General features: G+C 40.0%; 2 protein-coding genes across 3 annotated transcripts in view; one reads left to right on the top strand and one right to left on the bottom strand.

The window, feature by feature from the left end:
* Positions 1 to 9,097, bottom strand: part of ECD (ecdysoneless cell cycle regulator) — a 32,475-nt gene extending 23,378 nt beyond the window's left edge. For both annotated transcript variants that reach the window (XM_025397522.1, XM_025397523.1), the window contains exons 1-3: positions 8,863 to 9,097; positions 4,736 to 4,953; positions 1,429 to 1,546 (exon numbers count right to left, since the gene is read on the bottom strand). In XM_025397522.1, coding sequence (XP_025253307.1) covers positions 1,429 to 1,546; positions 4,736 to 4,940 — 323 coding nt within the window. In that variant the 5' untranslated portion in view covers positions 4,941 to 4,953; positions 8,863 to 9,097. The remainder of the gene's footprint in view (positions 1 to 1,428; positions 1,547 to 4,735; positions 4,954 to 8,862) is intronic.
* Positions 9,098 to 9,122: 25 nt separating this feature from the next.
* Positions 9,123 to 18,296, top strand: part of FAM149B1 (family with sequence similarity 149 member B1) — an 82,162-nt gene continuing 72,988 nt past the window's right edge. Inside the window, exons 1-2 of the mRNA XM_025397524.1 lie at positions 9,123 to 9,385; positions 16,419 to 16,523. Coding sequence (XP_025253309.1) covers positions 9,339 to 9,385; positions 16,419 to 16,523 — 152 coding nt within the window. The 5' untranslated portion in view covers positions 9,123 to 9,338. The remainder of the gene's footprint in view (positions 9,386 to 16,418; positions 16,524 to 18,296) is intronic.

The following is an 18,296-nucleotide window of genomic DNA, read 5'->3' as shown; positions in this document are numbered from 1 at the left end:
TGCAGTCCAGTATGGGCAACAGAGTGAGACGCTGTCTCAAAAAAATAAAATAAAATGAAATAAAATAAAGCACAGTGGCATGTGCCTGTAGTACCAGCTACTCGGGAGACTGAAGCAGGAGGATGGCTTGAGCCCAGGAGTTCAAGTCCAGCCTGGGCAAAACAGTGAGACCCTGTCTTTAAAAAACTAAATAAATAATAAGTAAACTTAAAAATTTTAAAAATTTAAATAAATGTATTTAAAGATAAAGATAAAATGAGTTATCACTTAGATTTACATCCTGAAGTATTTAAGGATCAAATGACAGCCACAGATCAAATAATGATGACCATGAGTTGGTAATTGTTGAAGCTGGATAATGGGAACATGTGGGTTCATTCTCTCTACTTTAATGTATGCTTAAAATTTAAATACTAAGTTTTCAAAGGTTTCTTTTTCCCCCTTCTCTTTTGTTCTGTTGGGAAAGAGGTTGGTTGGGTAAAAAAAGATCAGAATTTGGGTGCTGACTAGGAAAACTAGGATAAAATATAAGTGGGCGGAACGCCCTCTGCTGGCAATACATGGTAATTACAGAAAACTCGGGTCCCATTTTTAACGGTGTTACCTACTTAGCTTCCTATACGATTGTTCACTGACTTCTCTTTAAATTGTTTCTGTGTATGAGTTCTCAAAAAATATAGCTATGGTCTAGTACAGGAATACACATTTAAAAATATGTGAAATATGTATGTATGTGTATGAATGGAATTTTATTTTTCAAAGATTCATAAGGAATTTAATGGTGATTACTTCTGGGAAGCAGAGCAATAGAATCCTTTGTATCATCTGAATTTTGTTTACCACATGTATTTGTTTTTTCATAATTAGAATTTTAAAAAGAAAACCTAAAATAAGTAGGTTTTATTTGAAATCTTTTGGAAGTTGAACTCTTTGATACTACCTTAATTCTTTCTCAAGAAAAGGAAGTCACAAGAGAAGAGAAAGAAAATACAGATAAGGCTGGGCATGGTGGCTTATGCCTGTAATCCCAGCACTTTGGGAGGCCAAGGTGGGTTGATCACCTGAGGTCAGGAGTTTAAGACCAGCCCGGCCAACATGGTAAAACCTTGTCTGTACTAAAAACACAAAATTAGCCAGGCATGGTGGCACGCGCCTGTAATCCCAGCTACTTGAGAGGCTGAGGCAGGAGAATCGCTTGAACCCGGAAGGTGGAGGCTGCAGTGAGCCAAGATCACACCACTGCACTCTAGCCTGGACGACAGAGCAAGACTCTGTCTCAGAAAAAAAAAAAAAAAGCACCGATACTTTTCAAATCTGTACAATTTCCAGCAGACTACAGGAGAAAAATAAATTACTAAATATATAAAAATGTAGTCACACTGTTTCAGTAATAGAATTCTTTTAGAATAATTAAAATAACTACAATACCTTGCTACTAACTCTGGAAATTCCTTTGTGATCTGCTTTATTACATAAACAATAAACCATTCATCCTCAATATTATCCCCAAACTTTGTCACGCCAAACATATGAGCAGGAACACTTCCTAAAAACAAGAGAAAAGCAACCATGTAACCAGATAAATTTGTTACTGCAAATAAAATGCACATAATCATTCAATAGAATAAACATTCATTGACTGATTGCTCTAAGTACTAGGGAGCAGGGGTTGCACTCCTGAAGAAGAAGCCTACTCCTGAGGAGCTCAGGGTAAAACAAGACAACCAAATGATCTCAAAACAAGATAATGAACTCTAGAACAGGGGTATGCAGTAAGGCCTATGTGAGTATAAAGGAAGGGATATCTGTGCTATGCTTGCCTGGAGGAATGACAAGAGGTGAGCTTTCCAGAAAAATAGAAAAGCATGTGCAAAGGCACAAAGGCATGCTGTACAGAGTATGTATGTATAGAGTATTCTGGGAATACCACGACACTAGATTTGGATGGAGCACAAGTTTTCAAACATGTGCACTATTCACAAATACATGGAAACTAAACAACACACTCTTGGAATAAATCACAGGGAAATTAGAAAATATCTTGGGACGAATGAAAATGAATGCACATCATACCAAAACTTTAAGGAATTCAGTGAAAGCAGTGCTAAAAAGGAAGTTTGTAGGTGTGAAAGACCTCAAATCAACAACATATACCTCAAAAAAACCAAAACAAAACAAAAAATAAAAACTAAACCCAAACCTAGCATAAGGAAAATAATAAACATTACAGCAGAGATAAATAAAATAGAGACCAGAAAAAATAACAGAAAAACAAAACAACTGAGTTGAGTTTTTTTGAAAAGATTGACAAACTATTAACTTGATTAACCAGGAATAAGAGCAAATACTCAAAAAACTAAAATCGGAAATCAAAGAGGAGACAGTACAACTTATGTCATAGAAACAAGAAAGATATAATTCTATGAACAATGGTATACCAGTAAGTTCGATAATGTAGAAGAAATTGACAAATTCCTAAAAATACACAACCTGTCAAGACTGGATCATGAGAAATACAAAAATCTGAACAGATCTATAACTAGTAAGGAGATTGAATCAATAATCCAAAAGCTCCTAACAAAGAAAAGCTGGCTTCACTGCGGACCTCTTCCAAACATTTAAAGAATTTGACATCAATCCTCAAAATCTTCCAAAAAAATAAAGGGGAGGGAATTCCCAAATCCCTTCTGAGGCCAGCATTACCCTAACACCAAAGCCAGACAAAGACAATATAAGAAAACTGTAGATCAATATCCTTGATGAATATCAATGCAGAAATTCTTAACAAAATATCAGCAATCTGAATTCAACAGCACATTAAATAGATTATTCACCATGACCAAGTGGGATTTATTCCTGAGATGCAAGGATGGTTCAACACATGAAAATCAATGTACAGTAATATCCCAGATTAACAGAATGAAGGTCAAACAAGTGCATTACAGAGTGTCTCAAGAGTTGCCATGGCAAACAATAGGTAGAAGAACAGCCCAACCAACTCTTCTTCTCCCCACCCCAGATCTCAAGTTTCTTCAACTAGAGAATACAATTAAAGTAACTGTTTTTGTCTATATTAGACTTCGATTTAAATTTCATCTTGAAGCAATGGGAACTACTGAAGGATATTAAGCAGGAGAGTGACACAATCAAGTTTGTTTTACAAACGTAATTGGCAACAGTGTGAGGAACTAGAAAGACAGGAACCAGAGAGGTAAGTTAGGAGGCTGTTGTTGTTTTTTAAATGTAGAGATAAAGAGGGCCTACATTGAAGCCAAATAGATGTAGAGAAGGGGTCATATTTTAGAAGCATTCAGGATTTAGCATCTGACTGAACATGGTGAAGTGAGGAACTGATTATGATTTTGAATTACTGACTAGCTTGGATAACTGGGTGGATGGCAATGCCATTAAACAAGATAAGAAAACAGTAAAAATGGTTTTCTAGAGACAGAGAAAGGGTTGGTTTTAGATGTGCTGCACCAATGTGACAGTGTTCTTGTCAATAAATATCATATGTATGTCAATGAATAAGAGTTCAATAAAATTAACAGTAGGGAAGATATGTAGCAATTGCTAGCCAAAAGATAAGAGATAAGCACTAAACTGAGAGTATCACAGTGATGTATACTTGTGATGTATACATGGGGGTATCTTGTGATGGTATCACAAGATGCCAGGCTCCTGATCCTAAATAAGACCTCACATAAGTCACTGTATAAAGAGAGACTTGGTCACCTACCCATGATTTATTTTCATAAAACTATAAGAAATGACAGAACTGTAGTGTGACCAGTTCCCCACCAGGCTACTTAAGGGTATATGTCTGCTGCTTAAACTTCGAAGGCCAGCTGGCAAGCCAAAGCCATCATGCCCAGCAGAGGAGCAGGTCCTGAGAACCCAAACATTGCAGGGCATAGCTGGGAACATACCAAGGAAAACAGTATCATTGCTATATGCAGTAGGCAAAGAGCCAAAAAATTAGCTTACAAGCAGCTTAAAGATGGGAGGTGGGGCAGATTTCTGGAGCTGTCCTGATGCTGCCCAGGAGTGTCCTATCTGTAAGTCCTAATAAACTCATCTACTTGCTAAGATAGACCTGTCCGAGTGATTCTTTGGTCTCTCCGCTCCCTTCTACTTTAATTCTGGGTTTTTCTCATAACAGGACAGAGTGCCATATTTTGCCAGAGGTCAGATCTCAAGCACCAACAACACAGGGAAGCAATGAAGAAACCTCAAAATGCTTATAAGTGGCAAATATTAGCCATAAAGCCCAATTATTTATCTTTCTAAGCCGGGCAGAGCCACTCAGATCCTCACCAAAATGGCTATATGAAACAAGGCAGCCTACTCAACACATCAACATAAGGAATACTGAGTAACAGCAAAAAAGGAACCATAATTAAAGCCAGATACCTGTAACTGTTTAGTATAGATACTTAGATACATTATGCATAGTATAGTAACTAAAGTTCAAAAGAATAGCCATGAGTTTAATAATGTTTAGTATGTGCTAATTCCTAAGGCAGATTTAGAAAGTTTTCATTAATACGATTTTTTTTAAAAACAAAGCTTTATGGCTAACTGATTATAGACAAGTATTACTTACCTAAAAAGTTTAGTGCATTAATCTCTTCCTGCCAACACTGAATGAAGTGTGGACTATTACACATACACATCACTGTTGTCAGGATAACATTAAAAGTCACACTAATCCACACAAGTAAAAGAGCCTTACCTTTCCCAGGTTTATATTTGAGATTGAAAGGCTGATTCTGCCAGATGTAGGGGACCAGCATAGGTGCAAACCGGGTCATTATTCTCTCAATATACTTCTGAAGAACCTCTTCGTGTTTATCTGAGTCCCTTGATTCATCTGGTATCAGGAACAGGCAGTACTCCACTGTGTCTTCCATTGTAGCAAGCTTCATGGTTTCTTCCATTCTTCTTTGAAAACTACATTTAAAGTTCCAAAATATAAACCACATAGAACAATGCAGAAGTAACATCTGAACTCTTTTAGATGACTCTATGAACACTGTTTTCTAAAATTTAGTTAGGCCAGGCACAGTGGTTTATGCATGTAATCCTAGCACTTTGGGAGGCTGAGGCAGGCATATCATTGGAGGTCAGGAGTTTCAGACCAGCCTGGTTGACACGGTGAAACCTCGTCTCTACTAAAAATACAAAAATTAGCTGGGTGTGGCAGCAGGCACCTGTGATCCTAACTACTCAGGAGGCTAAAGCAGGAGAATCACTTGAACCTAGGAAGCAGAGGTTGCAATGAGCCAAGATCATGCCATTGCACTCCAGCTTGGGTGACAGAGCAAGACTCCATCTAAAATAAATAAATAAATAAATAAATAATAAATAAAATTTAGTTAGCCACATACCATCATCATGGTTTTTGCCTTGACCACACACCACCTACAGTAATATTTATTTAATGTTTTAAACTTCATTTATTTATTTATTTGAGTTGGAGTTTCACTCTTGTTGCCCAGGCTGGAGTGCAGTGGCATGATCACAGCTCACTGCAACCTCCACCTCTTAGGTTCAAGCCATCCTCCTACCTCAGCCTCCCAAGTAGCTGGGACCACAGGTGTGTGCCACCATGCCCAGCTAATTTTTTTGTGTATTTTCAGTAGAGGCAAGGTTTTGCCATGTTGCCCAGGCTGGTCTAGAACTCCTGAGCTCAAGCAGTTCTTCCGCCTTGGTCTCCCAAAGTGCTGGGATTACAGGCATGAGCCACTGCACCTGGCCTAATATTATTTTTAGTGACACTTAAAACTTTATCTTTAAAATTACGTTACAAGGAAACCTTGATATAATACAGTGAATAGAAATCCAGTATCACATTCCCCAATTAATATGTATGTAAGAATAAAATCTTTATTTTTTATATTTTTCCTATTTTGGAAGAATGAAATTTTTAATGTTTGCCCTTGTACTAGCAGTGGTATGTGTAACATATTTCGAGAAACACTGCACTAATATCCACTGTTTACATACTATATCAAAAACCCCAGTTCTGCCACTAATTAGCTGTGCCACTGTGGACACTTCACTTTCTCTTTCTGGGTTTTTTCCTTTAATTTAGGATAAGTTATCTACCATCTCTAAAATCTCTCCCTGCTTTAAAATTTTGTTACTTAAACTCTAAAGCATAATCTATCTTGCTCTGCAGAATGTACATTTCTTTCTTTTATGAACATTGTATGGTGTAGAGAACTACAAAACATTCGTGTCCTGTCATCTTACCTCTGTCCTAAATTTGCCCCTTTTTCAAGTCTCATGGGATGGTAGGTATATCTTTCTTTTCTGTATTTTTTTTTTTTTTTCTGAGATGGAGTCTCGCTCTGTCACCCAGGCTGGAGTGCAGTGGTGAGATCTCAGCTCACTGCAACCTCTGCCTCCCAGGTTCAAGCGATTCTTTTGCCCCAGTCTCCCGAGTAGCTGGGACTGTAGGTGCCTGCTACTACGCCAGGCTAATTTTTGTATTTTTAGTAGGAATGGGGTTTTACCATATTGGCCAGGCTGGTCTCGAACTCCTGACCTTGTGATCCGTCTGCCTCGGCCTCCCACAGTGCTGTTTTTCTTTTTTTTCTTTTTTAATTTTGAAGAGTACATAGTAGGTGTATGTATTTGTGGGGTACATGAGATATTTTGATACAGGTATAAAATGGTATAAATTATAAATTTTAAGCACCTCAAGGTAAATGAGATATCCATCGCCTTAAGCATTTATCCTTTGTGTTACAAACAATCTAATTATACTCTTTTAGTTATTTTTATTTAAAAAAAATTTTTTGTAGCTAGGACGTGCTCTCATCTGAACTTTTAGTTATTTTAAAATGTACAATTAAATATTATTTACTACAGTTACCCTGTTGTGCTACCAAATACTAGTTTTCATTTGCTCTATTTTTTTGCACGCTTTAACCATCCCACTCCCCCACCAACCCTCTGCAACCCTTCCCAGCCTCTGGTAACCATCCTTCTAGTTGCTATCTCCATAAGTTCAACTGTTTTCATTTTTAGCTCCTACAAATTAGTGAGAACATTTAAAGTTTATCTTTCTGTGCCAGCCTTATTTCACTTAACATAATGATCTCCAGTTCCATCCATGTTGTTACAAATAACAGAATCTCATTTTTTCTTTTTAATGGCTGAAAAGTACTCCACTGTGTGTATGTACCACATTTTCTTCATTCATTTATCTGTTGATGGACACAGGTTGCTTCCAAATCTTGGCTACCGAGAATAGTGCTGCAATAAACATGGGAGTGCAGATATCTCTTTAATATACTGATTTCCTTTCTTTTGGGTAAACACCCAGCAGTGGGATTGCTGGATCACATAGTAGCTCTATTTTTAGTTTCTTGAGGAATCTCCAAAACTGTTCTCCATAGTGACTGCACTAATTTACATTCTCATCAACAGTGTTTTCTCCAAATCCTTGCCAGCATTTGTTATTGCCTGTCTTATGGATAACAACCATTTTAACTGGGGTGAGATGCTATCTTACTGTAGCTTTGACTTGCATTTCTCTGATGATCAATGATATTGAGAACTTTTTCATAAACCTGTTTGACATTTGTATGTCTTCTTTGAGAAATGTCTATTCAGAGCTTTGTCCAATTTTTAATCAATTATTAGACTGCTTCCTAGAGAGTTGTTTGAGCTCCTTATATATTTTGGTTATTAATTCCTTGTCAGATGGGTAATTTGCAAATATTTTCTCCCATTCTGTGGGTTCTCTCTTCACTTTGTCGATTAATTCCTTTGCTGTGTAGAAGCTTTTTAACTTGATGTGCTCCCATTTGTCCATTTTTGTTTTGGTTGCCTCTGTTTGTGGGGTATTACTCAGGAAATCTTTGCCCACTCCAATGTCCTAGAGAGTTTCCCCAATATTTCCTTTTAGTAGTTTCATAGTTTTAGGGCTTAGATTTAAGTCTCTAATCCATTTTGACTTGATTTTTGTATATGGTGGGAGGTAGTGGGTCTGGTTTCATTCTTCTGCATATGGGTATCAGTTTTCCCAGTACCATTTATTGAAGAGACTATCTTTTCGCCAATGTATGTTTTTGGTACCTTTGTTGAAAATGAATTCTGCAGACATATGGATTTGTCTCTGGGTTCTCTATTCTGTTCCTCTTTTTATGCCAGTGCCCTGCTGTTTTGGTTACTATAACTCTGTTGTATAATCTGAAGTCAGGTAATGTGATTCTTCCAGTTTTGTTCTTTTTGCTCAGGATTGCTTTGGCTATTCTGGGTCTTTTGTGGTTCCATATAAATTTTAGGATCTTTTTTCTATGACTGTGAAGAATGTCATTGGTATTTTGACGGAGGTCGCATTGATATTTCTTAATTTCCTAGGGGTTTTCCTTACTTATCTCTTAATTTTCTAAGGGTTTTCCTAAATAAGAGTACTAGTTTATTCTTGCTGCCAGGTGATGCTTGGTAAAGGAAGGAACCGCGGTGGATGCACCACCCTAACTCCACGATTCCAATCTTACTCAGCTTTCTAAGAGATTCATAAGGAACCTACTTCTTCTATCCAGACACCCACTCACCAGAGTCTGGCCAAATCATCATTTTGCCTTTCAACGCAGAGGGACAGACAGTAATTTTACCCATTCACCCCGTAACGCCAAACACACCTCATCATGCAGAATTTGGTGTCAGAACTTGAAGGGACTTTATGATCACTACTCAGGTGAATGCCTCACTGTACATATGAGAAAACCCAGAGCACAGAAAGAGAAGCGACTAAGCAGCAGGGGCTTGACTTGGAGTCTAGTGCTCCTTATCCAGTCTAGGCTCCCTCCTGCCATCTAACAAAATGAGGCCAATTTATCTTACGGTTCCAGGGCCTCTCCTGCGCGTCTCTGCTGTGGCACCTTTCCTTAGCCGCCTCTCCGACTCCGAGAGCTGATCGAGAGCTGATCGAGAGCTGCCACAGGCCGCCGAAGCCTGGATCAGGCTCTGTCCCGACGCCTGCCCGGGACCTGTGGCCAGCAGAAACCCTGAAAGCCTGAAACCCGCTCAGTCGCCGGAACCTTGTGTGTCGTCACTGCTGTGCGTCGGTGAGAGCATTCTGCGGGTGCCCGGGTGCCTTCGTCACTTCCGCCCCCGCGGCAAGGCGGGGAGGTCGGAGAACTGGAGAGGTGGGGACACTGGAGAGGTGGCGGCTCGGAGTCTAGGCGACGGGGCAAGACGGGGCCGGTAGGTGGCGGGAGGGGGCCGGGCCGGAGCTGGCGGGAGGGCCAGGCCCGGAGGCCCCCACCCTGGCGTGCCCACCCCGGCCGCGGCTGAGGAGGAGGAGGAGGAGGAGGAGGATGATCTCCAGATACAGTAGGAAGACGGTGCCACAGAGCTTGGAGCTGTGAGTGGACTGCTCAGCCACCCCAGCCGGGGCGGGCCGCGGGCGCTCTGGGGACCCTCCTTGACCAGTCCTTCGTTCCTTTCCTTTCCCAGGGCTGGGGAGAGATTTTTCTTCGGAATTCTCTCCTCTCTGCCCTGCTGGACGCTGCCCCTTCTTCCTCCATCTCCAGCTGAGGGCGTGTCGCCCTTGGTCTGTAATTCCTGAACTCAGGCACTGGGTCCGCTGAAGCATTTGTAGCATCCGCAGTGCTTCAGGTCCCATTGTTAATGGCCACGATAGCTCGAGAAGAAGCTATTAAGGCTTAGTTCCTGAGGGCTCCAGGAAAGTGCTCACTTGACACTGTGCAAAGCTATTTACATACATTTGCTCACTCCTATCAATGATATCAGTTTGGGAACATTATTTTGCACATTCTATAGATAAAGATCCCAGAATTAAAGGTTGTAGCATGCCAAAGATCACACAGCTTGAAGGTGGTAGAGCTGAGAGGTACAAACCTGATGTCGATCTGATGCTGAAGCCTGTGGTCATAACCATCACACATACTGCCTCCCCACCTCTGCAATTAAGCACCAGAATCCATAAAGATCAGTTTTGCTTTTGAGACTTTAGAGAGCAAATATTTCTGGCTTTAAAAAGATCCACCCCCACGGCCGGGCGCTGTGGCTCACACTTGTAATCCCAGCACCTTGGGAGGCTGAGGCGGGCGGATCATTTGAGGCCAGGAGTTCGAGACCACCCTGGCCAACATGGCGAAACCCCATCTCTACTAAAAATACAAAAAAAAAATTGGCCAGGCATGGTGGCGGGCGCCTGTAATCCCAGCTACTTGGGAGGCTGAGGCAGGAGAATCACTTGAACCTGAGAGGCAGAGGTTGCAGTGAGCGGAGATCACGCCATCGCACTCCAGCCTGGGTGACGAGTGAAACTCCGTCTCTAAATAAATAAATAAATAAATAAATAAATAAATAAATAAATAATAAAAAAGATCCATCCCCTACCCTGATTAAAGTGTTGTATAATAATTTAGAAAGTAATAATAGTATCAAACATTTATTAATGCTTTACACTTCCAAAAGGGCCTTCACTTTATTTTTTTTTTTTGGAGACATGGTCTTGCTCTGTTGTCCAGGCTGGAGGGCAGTGGTGCAATCCTTGCTCACTGCAGCCTCCACCTATAGGCTCAGGTGATCCTCACAATGTAGCCTCCCGAGTAGTTGGGACTACAGGTGCACACCACCACAACTGGCTAATTTAAACAAAATTTTTTTTTGGTAGAGACAAGGTCTCACTATGTTGCCCAGGCTGGTCTCAAACTCCTGGACTCGAACAATTCTCACACCTTGGCCCCCCAGAGTGCTGGCTTGAGCCACCATGCCCAGCTGACTTCACTTTTTGATCTTCTTAACAACTCTGTAAAATGAGTATGATTATCTTCAGCCTCTCAGGAGGTGAAATTATATCAGAAATGTTACACATTTTAAGATTATATAGCCAAAAAACTCAGGAGTTGAGCTTGGGTTTTAACCCCAAATTTCAATTTTTTTTCCTTCATGGAACTATATAATTTTAGCAACCATAAATATATTAATTACATATTAACTATAAGTGAATTTATTAATTAAATATTAACTTTTTCTCTTCATTTAGCTATGTAATTTTAGCAACCATAAATATATTAATTAACTATTAAGCGTTAATATGTATTAAATATTAACTAATTAAATTTAATTAAATGTATTGATTAAATATTGTTAATTATCATACACATACATGATAATTGCAAGCATGATATTCTGAGTCATTCTTGAGTTTCTGACTAGGCTCTCTTCCAGCCACGTAACTTAGGCAAATTACCACATCACTGAGGCTTCATTTCTGTAATATAGGAATAAGACCTTATCCAAAAGCTTATTTAAAATGATGGTGTGGGCTCCCACGCCTGTAATCCTAGCACTTTGGGAGACCAAGGCGAGTGATTGCCTGAGCTCAGGAGTTCAAAACCAGCTTGGGCAACACGGTGAAACCCCGTCTCTACTAAAAATGCAAAAAATTAGCTGGGCATGGTGGCACATGCCTGTAATCTCAGCTACTTGGGAGGCTGAGGCACGAGAATCACTTGAACCTGGGAGGCAGAGGTTGCAGTGAGCCGAGATCACGCCACTGCACTCCAATCTGGGTGACAGAGCAAGACTCTGTCTCAAAAAAATAAATAAAAATAAAATAAGAATAAAATGATGGTGTGGAGCTTGACACACATACATTCTCAATAAATGGTATTTTCCTTGTCCCTTCCCACTTTTACTTGGGATACAATAGGCATACAAAGAAAATAAGTCTGAAACCTCTCTTTGCCTTTTAGAAGCTTATTATTTATTAAGGAACAAGATATCTACATGGTAGCAGTTTAGTTCCTAGTAAACTCTTTGGGAACTAGGAAGAAGAAACAGTCATCTCTTAGATTTGGAATGTGTTGTTTCTACTTAAACAGTCGTTTCTCAATAAAGTGACTGAGGTTTAGCTGAAAATCTGCTTTTATGATTAATTCCAACCATTCTGAAAGTTTAAAAAAAATCTTGTATGGAAAAAAATGATAGGCACTTATTGGACCAGAATTATTATTAACTAGGATAGTTATACCAGTTTTCTTTCTGGTTTTTTTTTTGTTTTTTGTTTCTTGTTTTTTGAGACAGAGTTCTCTGTCACACAGGTTGGAGTGCAGTGGTGCCATCTTGGCTCAGTTGCAACCTCCACCTCCTAGGTTCAAGTGATTCTCCCACCTCAGCTTCCCAAGCTGCAGGACTACATGCTCAGCTAATTTTTGCATTTTTTAGTAGAGATGTGGTTTCACCCCAGGCTGGTCTTGAACTCCTGAACTCTAGCGATCTGCCTGCCTTGGCCTCCCAAACATCTGGGATTATAGATGTGGAGCCACTGCACCTGGCCTACTTGTTCTTGATTGTTGATTTGATACTCCCTATAAGGCCCAAAAGATGATTCTGTAACTGGAGTCAAGATGAAGTGAATAATGAAGATAATGAAGATAAAATGTATCTGAATGGGAGCAAATTCAAAGCAATTTTTACTTTAGATGTTATAATAATGATAACTTGCTTTGAAGCAGTAACTTTAGTTTTCTACCTAACCATTAAAAATTATAATTGTTGAAGAGAGTTTGGGAAAGGATTGATTTTCAACATACAGCTTAACATTTTTTAATGAAAAATTTCAAACATAAACATATAGAGAATAGTATCATGAACTACCTGTCACCCCACATTCAACAGTTAACAAAGTTAAAATGTTTGCTTCATCTATCTTCCTTATCCTTTTGTCTTTTCTTTTCTTTTTTTTTTTTTTTGAGAGGGAGTCTCACTCTATTGCCCGGGCTGGAGTGTAGTGGCGCCATCTCGGCTCACTGCAAGCTCCGCCTCCCGGGTTCACACCATTCTCCTGCCTCAGCCTCCCAAGTAGCTGGGACTACAGGTGCCCGCCACAACACCTGGCTAATTTTTCGTATTTTTAGTAGAGACAGGATTTCACTGTGTTAACCAGGATGGTCTCGATCTCCTGACCTCGTGATCTGCCCGCCTCAGCCTCCCAAAGTGCTGGGATTACAGGCGTGAGCCACCGTGCCCGGCCTCCTTATCCCTTTCTTAACTTCTCTGTGCCTGTCTGTGAAATAAGGAAAGCAAAACCGCAGATACTGCCATTTCACCCCTATATATGTCATTATGTATCTCTAAAAATTATGGACATTTTTGTATGTAGTCATAGTGCTATTATTAAATTTAATGATATTTCTTTATCATCTAATTGTCAATTCATAGATTTCCCTGGCAGACTAAAAAAATGTCTTAAGTCTCTATTTCATAGCTTGAATTTGTATTTATGATCCTTTCCACTTTTTCAAAGACAAACTCTTGGTTGTAGGATCACTGAATGAGAGACATACAGATGACTCTGCACAAATTGATCTCCACTATTTGAGAAATAATTTAAAGTGCGAGCTCCACTGACTGGACTCTTAGCTTTATCTTTATATAGAACAATGGTACAATTCACTAAAATCTCCAACTCTTCATTTCCTTCTAGAGGCCTTCCTCTGAGAGCTAGACTACTAGGATTTGAATCTTGGCTTCATCACTTACTAACCATGTGACCTTAAGCAGGTTACTTAATCTTTCTGTGCCTTAGTTTCCTTTGAAATAAGAGTATTTGAAATTTATGACATACATTTGCATATTAAAGACCTGGAAGACCTCTTGTAAAGACCTGTGTAACTTTGTTTAACCTATTACAGTTGCTAAATTTATTTGACTACAGAATTTTGTGAGGAAAGTCTACCGTAGATTACTAGGAACATATATTGATTGATCCCATAGATTACTGGAACATATAATGATTGACCCCATAGCTTAATCCAGTGTACACATTGGAGTCTCTAGAGCAGCAATATTCAATACAAATATGATATAAGCCACATATGAAATTTAAAATTTTCAGGTGATCACATTAAAAAAGAAAGGTGAAATTGGCCGAGTGCAGTGGCTCATGTCTTGAATCCCAGAACTTTGGGAGGCGGAGGTAGGAGGACCATTTGAGGCCAGGAGTTAGAGACCAGCCTGAGCAACATAGCAAGATCCCCATCTCTAAAAAAAATTAAAAATTAAATAATTGGCCAAGTGTGGTGGTGAGCACCTGTAGTCTCAGCTACACAGGAGGCTGAGACAGAAGAATCCTTTGAGCCCAGGAAGTCAAGGCTGCAGTGAGCTATGACCACACCACTGTACTCCAGTTTGGACAACACAGTAAGACCCCATCTCAAAAAATAAAATAAAAGTGAAATTTTTTTACCTTTTTAATTTGAAATAATTATAGACTCACAGGAAGTTGTAAAAATAGTACTAAGAGTCCCATGAACCCTTCACTCATCTTCCCCCAATGATGACATCTTATGTAACTGTGGTATAATTTCAAAGCCAGGAAACTGACATTGGTACAATACTGTTAACTAGACCTACAGACCTTATCCAGTTTTTACATCCGCTCCTATGCATGGGTATGTGTGTACATAGTTCTTTCTATGCAAGTTGGTCCCATTTACAGATTACTGCAAATATGACTATAAATCAAGATAGCTGTTTCATCACCACCAAGGAACTTCACTGGGTATCCCTATCCCTTTATAGTTATATCCACTCTTGTCTTCATCCATGGCAACTATTAATCTGTTCTCTACCACTATAGTGTTGTCCAATATACCATTATATAAATGGCCCTTAAACAATGCAGGGGTTAGGGGTATCAACCCCCTGTACAGTAAAACATCCACGTTTAACTTTTGACTCCCCCAGAACTTAACTACTAATAGCCTACTGTTAACTAGAAGCCTTACCAATAACATAGTCAACACAAAAATAGACTGGTAGTTACGCATATTTTACACATTCATGACATACCTTTTTCTGAAATGTTTTCGATATTTCTAGGTTACATGGTTCATCTGTTGAGTTTCTTCAAATTGTTGCAAATCTCCAAAAAATTTTCCAATATATTTATTGAAAAATTCTGCATATGGCTGGGCGCGGTGGCTCACGCCTGTAATCCCTGCACTTTGGGAGGCCGAGATGGGCGGATCACGAGGTCAGGAGATCGAGACCATCCTGGCTAACAAGGTGAAACCCCGTCTCTACTAAAATACAAAAAATTAGCCGGGCGCGGTGGCGGCGCCTGTAGTCCCAGCTACTCGGGAGGCTGAGGCAGGAGAATGGCGCGAACCCGGGAGGCGGAGCTTGCAGTGAGCCGAGATGGTGCCACTGCACTCCAGCCTGGGGGACAGAGTGAAGACTCCGCCTCAAAAAAAAAAAAAAAGAAAAGAAAAATTCTGCATATAAATGGGCTCACACAGTTTAAACGTGTGTTGTTCAAGGTAAACTGTAGTATTTAATGGTTTTTTGTATTGGCTTTGGCTTTTTGCACTAAAAAGCATGGTGCTCTTGAGATCCATCCAAGTTGTTGCATGTATCAATAGTTTATTTCTTTTTATTGCTGAATAATATTCCATTATGTGGAAATATCAATGTTAAAGGACATTTGAGTTGTTTCCAGTTATTTTTTTCAATTGTAAATAAAGCTGTTGTGAACATTTGTATACAGATTTTTGTATGAATGTAAGTTTTCATTTCTCTAGGCATAATGCCCAAGAGTGCAACTGCTAGGGCTCTGGGTAAATGCATATGTTTAGTTTTATTAGAAACTGTCAAACTATTCCAGAATGGCGATACCATTTGACATTCCTGCCAGCAGTGTATGAGACATCCGGTTTCTCCACATCCATGCCTGCATTTTTTGTTATCATTATTTTTAATTTTAGCTGTTCTAATTGGTGTGTGGTGATATCTACTACATTTTCAACTTGTAGTGACATTAATTTTAAGAATATATTTTGTTTAACCCAATATATCCAAAATATTATCATTTTAATATGTAATCAAGATAATATAATTAGGCCGGGCGCGGTGGCTCATGCCTGTAATCCCAGCACTTTGGGAGGTCGAGGTGGGCAGATCACGAGGTCAGGAGATCGAGACCATCCTGGTTAACACGGTGAAACCCCGTCTCTACTAAAAATACAAAAAATTAGCCGGGCGTGATGGTGGGCGCCTGTAGTCCCAGCTACTCGAGAGGCTGAGGCAGGAGAATGGCGTGAACCCAGGAGGCAGAGCTTGCAGTGAGCCGAGATCACGCCACTGCACTCTAGCCTGGGCGACAGAGCAAGACTGTCTCAAAAAAAATGAAAAATAAAAAAGATAATATAATTAATGAGGTATTGCAAATTCTTCTTGAAATTCAATATGTTTTACACTTAAAACACAATTCTGACTAGCCACATTTTAACCACTGGTGGCTACCATATCAAACAGTGCAGTTCCAGAGCAGAGAAAGTAGGTGACTCTAACATCTAGATTAAATTATTGAATTGTATGTATTTTTTTATAGAGGAAATATAACTTTGTTTTGTGTTTCATAGGAAAGGAATAACAAAACATGCTCTTAACCATCGTCCCCCTCCTGAGAAACTGGAGGACGTTTCCCCCACCAGTGACAGTCATGAGAAAGACACAAGTTCCCAAAGGTAATAACACTTTTGCATTTGCTCATGGCAACGGTTTTGTTTTTTGGCTTAGGATTGGTGTCAAGCCTGGTGCTACTGAAAACAAAGCAAGAATTTTTGTCATGTTTTCAGTACCATTTAGTTTTCATTCTGAAACAGCTAATGAGAACATCATACATATTTTCATAACCTTTGAGAGGTAGTATTATAAAGTAGTTAAGAACATGGATAATCTGCCATGGGATTAGAGTGAAAAAACAAACAAACAAACAAAAAACAGAACATGGAGCGCGGTACTTATAATCCCAGCACTATGGGAGGCCAAAAGGTGGGAGGATCATTTGAGCCTAGGAGTTTAAGACCAGCATGGGCAACATGGCAAACCCCATCTCTACAAAAACAACAACAACAACAACAACAAAAAACATAGCCAAGTGTGGGGATGTGCACTTGTGGTCCCAGCTACTATGGAAGCTGATATGGGAGGATTGCTTGAGCCCAGAAGGTCAAGGCTGTGTTTACACATATAATTAGGCTGGGCGCAGTGGCTCATGCCTGTAATCCCAGCATTTTGGGAGGCTGAGGCGGGCGGATCACGAGGTCAGGCCTCTGTCTTGGTTCACTGCAAGCTCTGCCTCCCGTGTTACACTTAGTGGTGTAAACACTGTGTTTACTTACTATACTCCAGCCTAGGTGAAAGAGCGAGACCTTGTTTCAAGAAAAAATATAAATTGGTCCAGTGCAGTGGCTCACACCTGTAATCCCAGCAGTTTGGGAGGCCGAGGCAGGTGGATCACAAGGTCAGGAGATCGAGACCATCCTGGCTAACATGGTGAAACCCCGTCTCTACTAAAAATACAAAAAAATTAGCCGGGCATGGTGGTGGGTGCCTGTAGTCCCAGCTACTCGGGAGGCTGAGGCAGGAGAATGGTGTGAACCTGGGAGGCAGAGCTTGCAGTGAGCCGAAATCACGCCACTGCACTCCAGCCTGGGCTACAGAGCAAGGCTCCATCTCAAAAAAAAAAAAGAAAGAAAAAATACAAATTAAATAAATATTAGAGCAAGATTATAAAAAACAAACAATAAAATAGCATAACATAAATAAAAAAGAACATGGACTCAGGAGGAGTCCAACATCTGATTTTTAATCCTGGTTCTGTAAATTATTAGCTGAGTAACATTGGGCAAAATACTTACCTGATAATAGTATATCTTATAGCAGCAGTCCCCAACATTTTTGGCACCAGGGACCGGTTTTGTGGAAGATAGTTTTTCCATGGACTGTGTGGTGGGGTGAGGGATGGTTTCAGGATGATTCAAGTGCATTACATTTATTATACACTTTATTTCTATTATGTTTACATTGTAATATATGATGAAATAATTATACAACTCACCATAATGTAGAATCAGTGGGAGCCTTACAGCTTGTTTTCCTGCAACTAGACAGTTCCATCTGGGGATGATGGGAGACAGTGACAGATGATCAGGCATTAGATTCATTAGATTCCCATAAGGAATGCACAACCTAGATCCCTTGCATGAGCAGTTCATGCTCCTGTGAGAATCTGATGCCACCACTGATCTGACAGAAGGCAGAGCTCAGGTGGTAATGTGAGCCATGGGGAACTGCTGTAAATACAGATGAAGCTTCATGCACTCACCCCCTACTCACCTCCTACTCTGCAACCCAGTTCCTAACAGGCCACAGACCAGCATTGGTCTATGGCCCCAGGGTTCGGGACCCCGTCTTATAGGATGTTGCAAATATTAATGAGATAATGTATGTAAAAC

The sequence above is a fragment of the Theropithecus gelada genome, chromosome 9 (assembly GCF_003255815.1).
Source record: "Theropithecus gelada isolate Dixy chromosome 9, Tgel_1.0, whole genome shotgun sequence".
Taxonomy (NCBI): Eukaryota; Metazoa; Chordata; class Mammalia; order Primates; family Cercopithecidae; genus Theropithecus; species Theropithecus gelada.
Note: the sequence above shows the minus strand (reverse complement) of the source record. Positions and strands in the feature narration are given on the sequence as shown.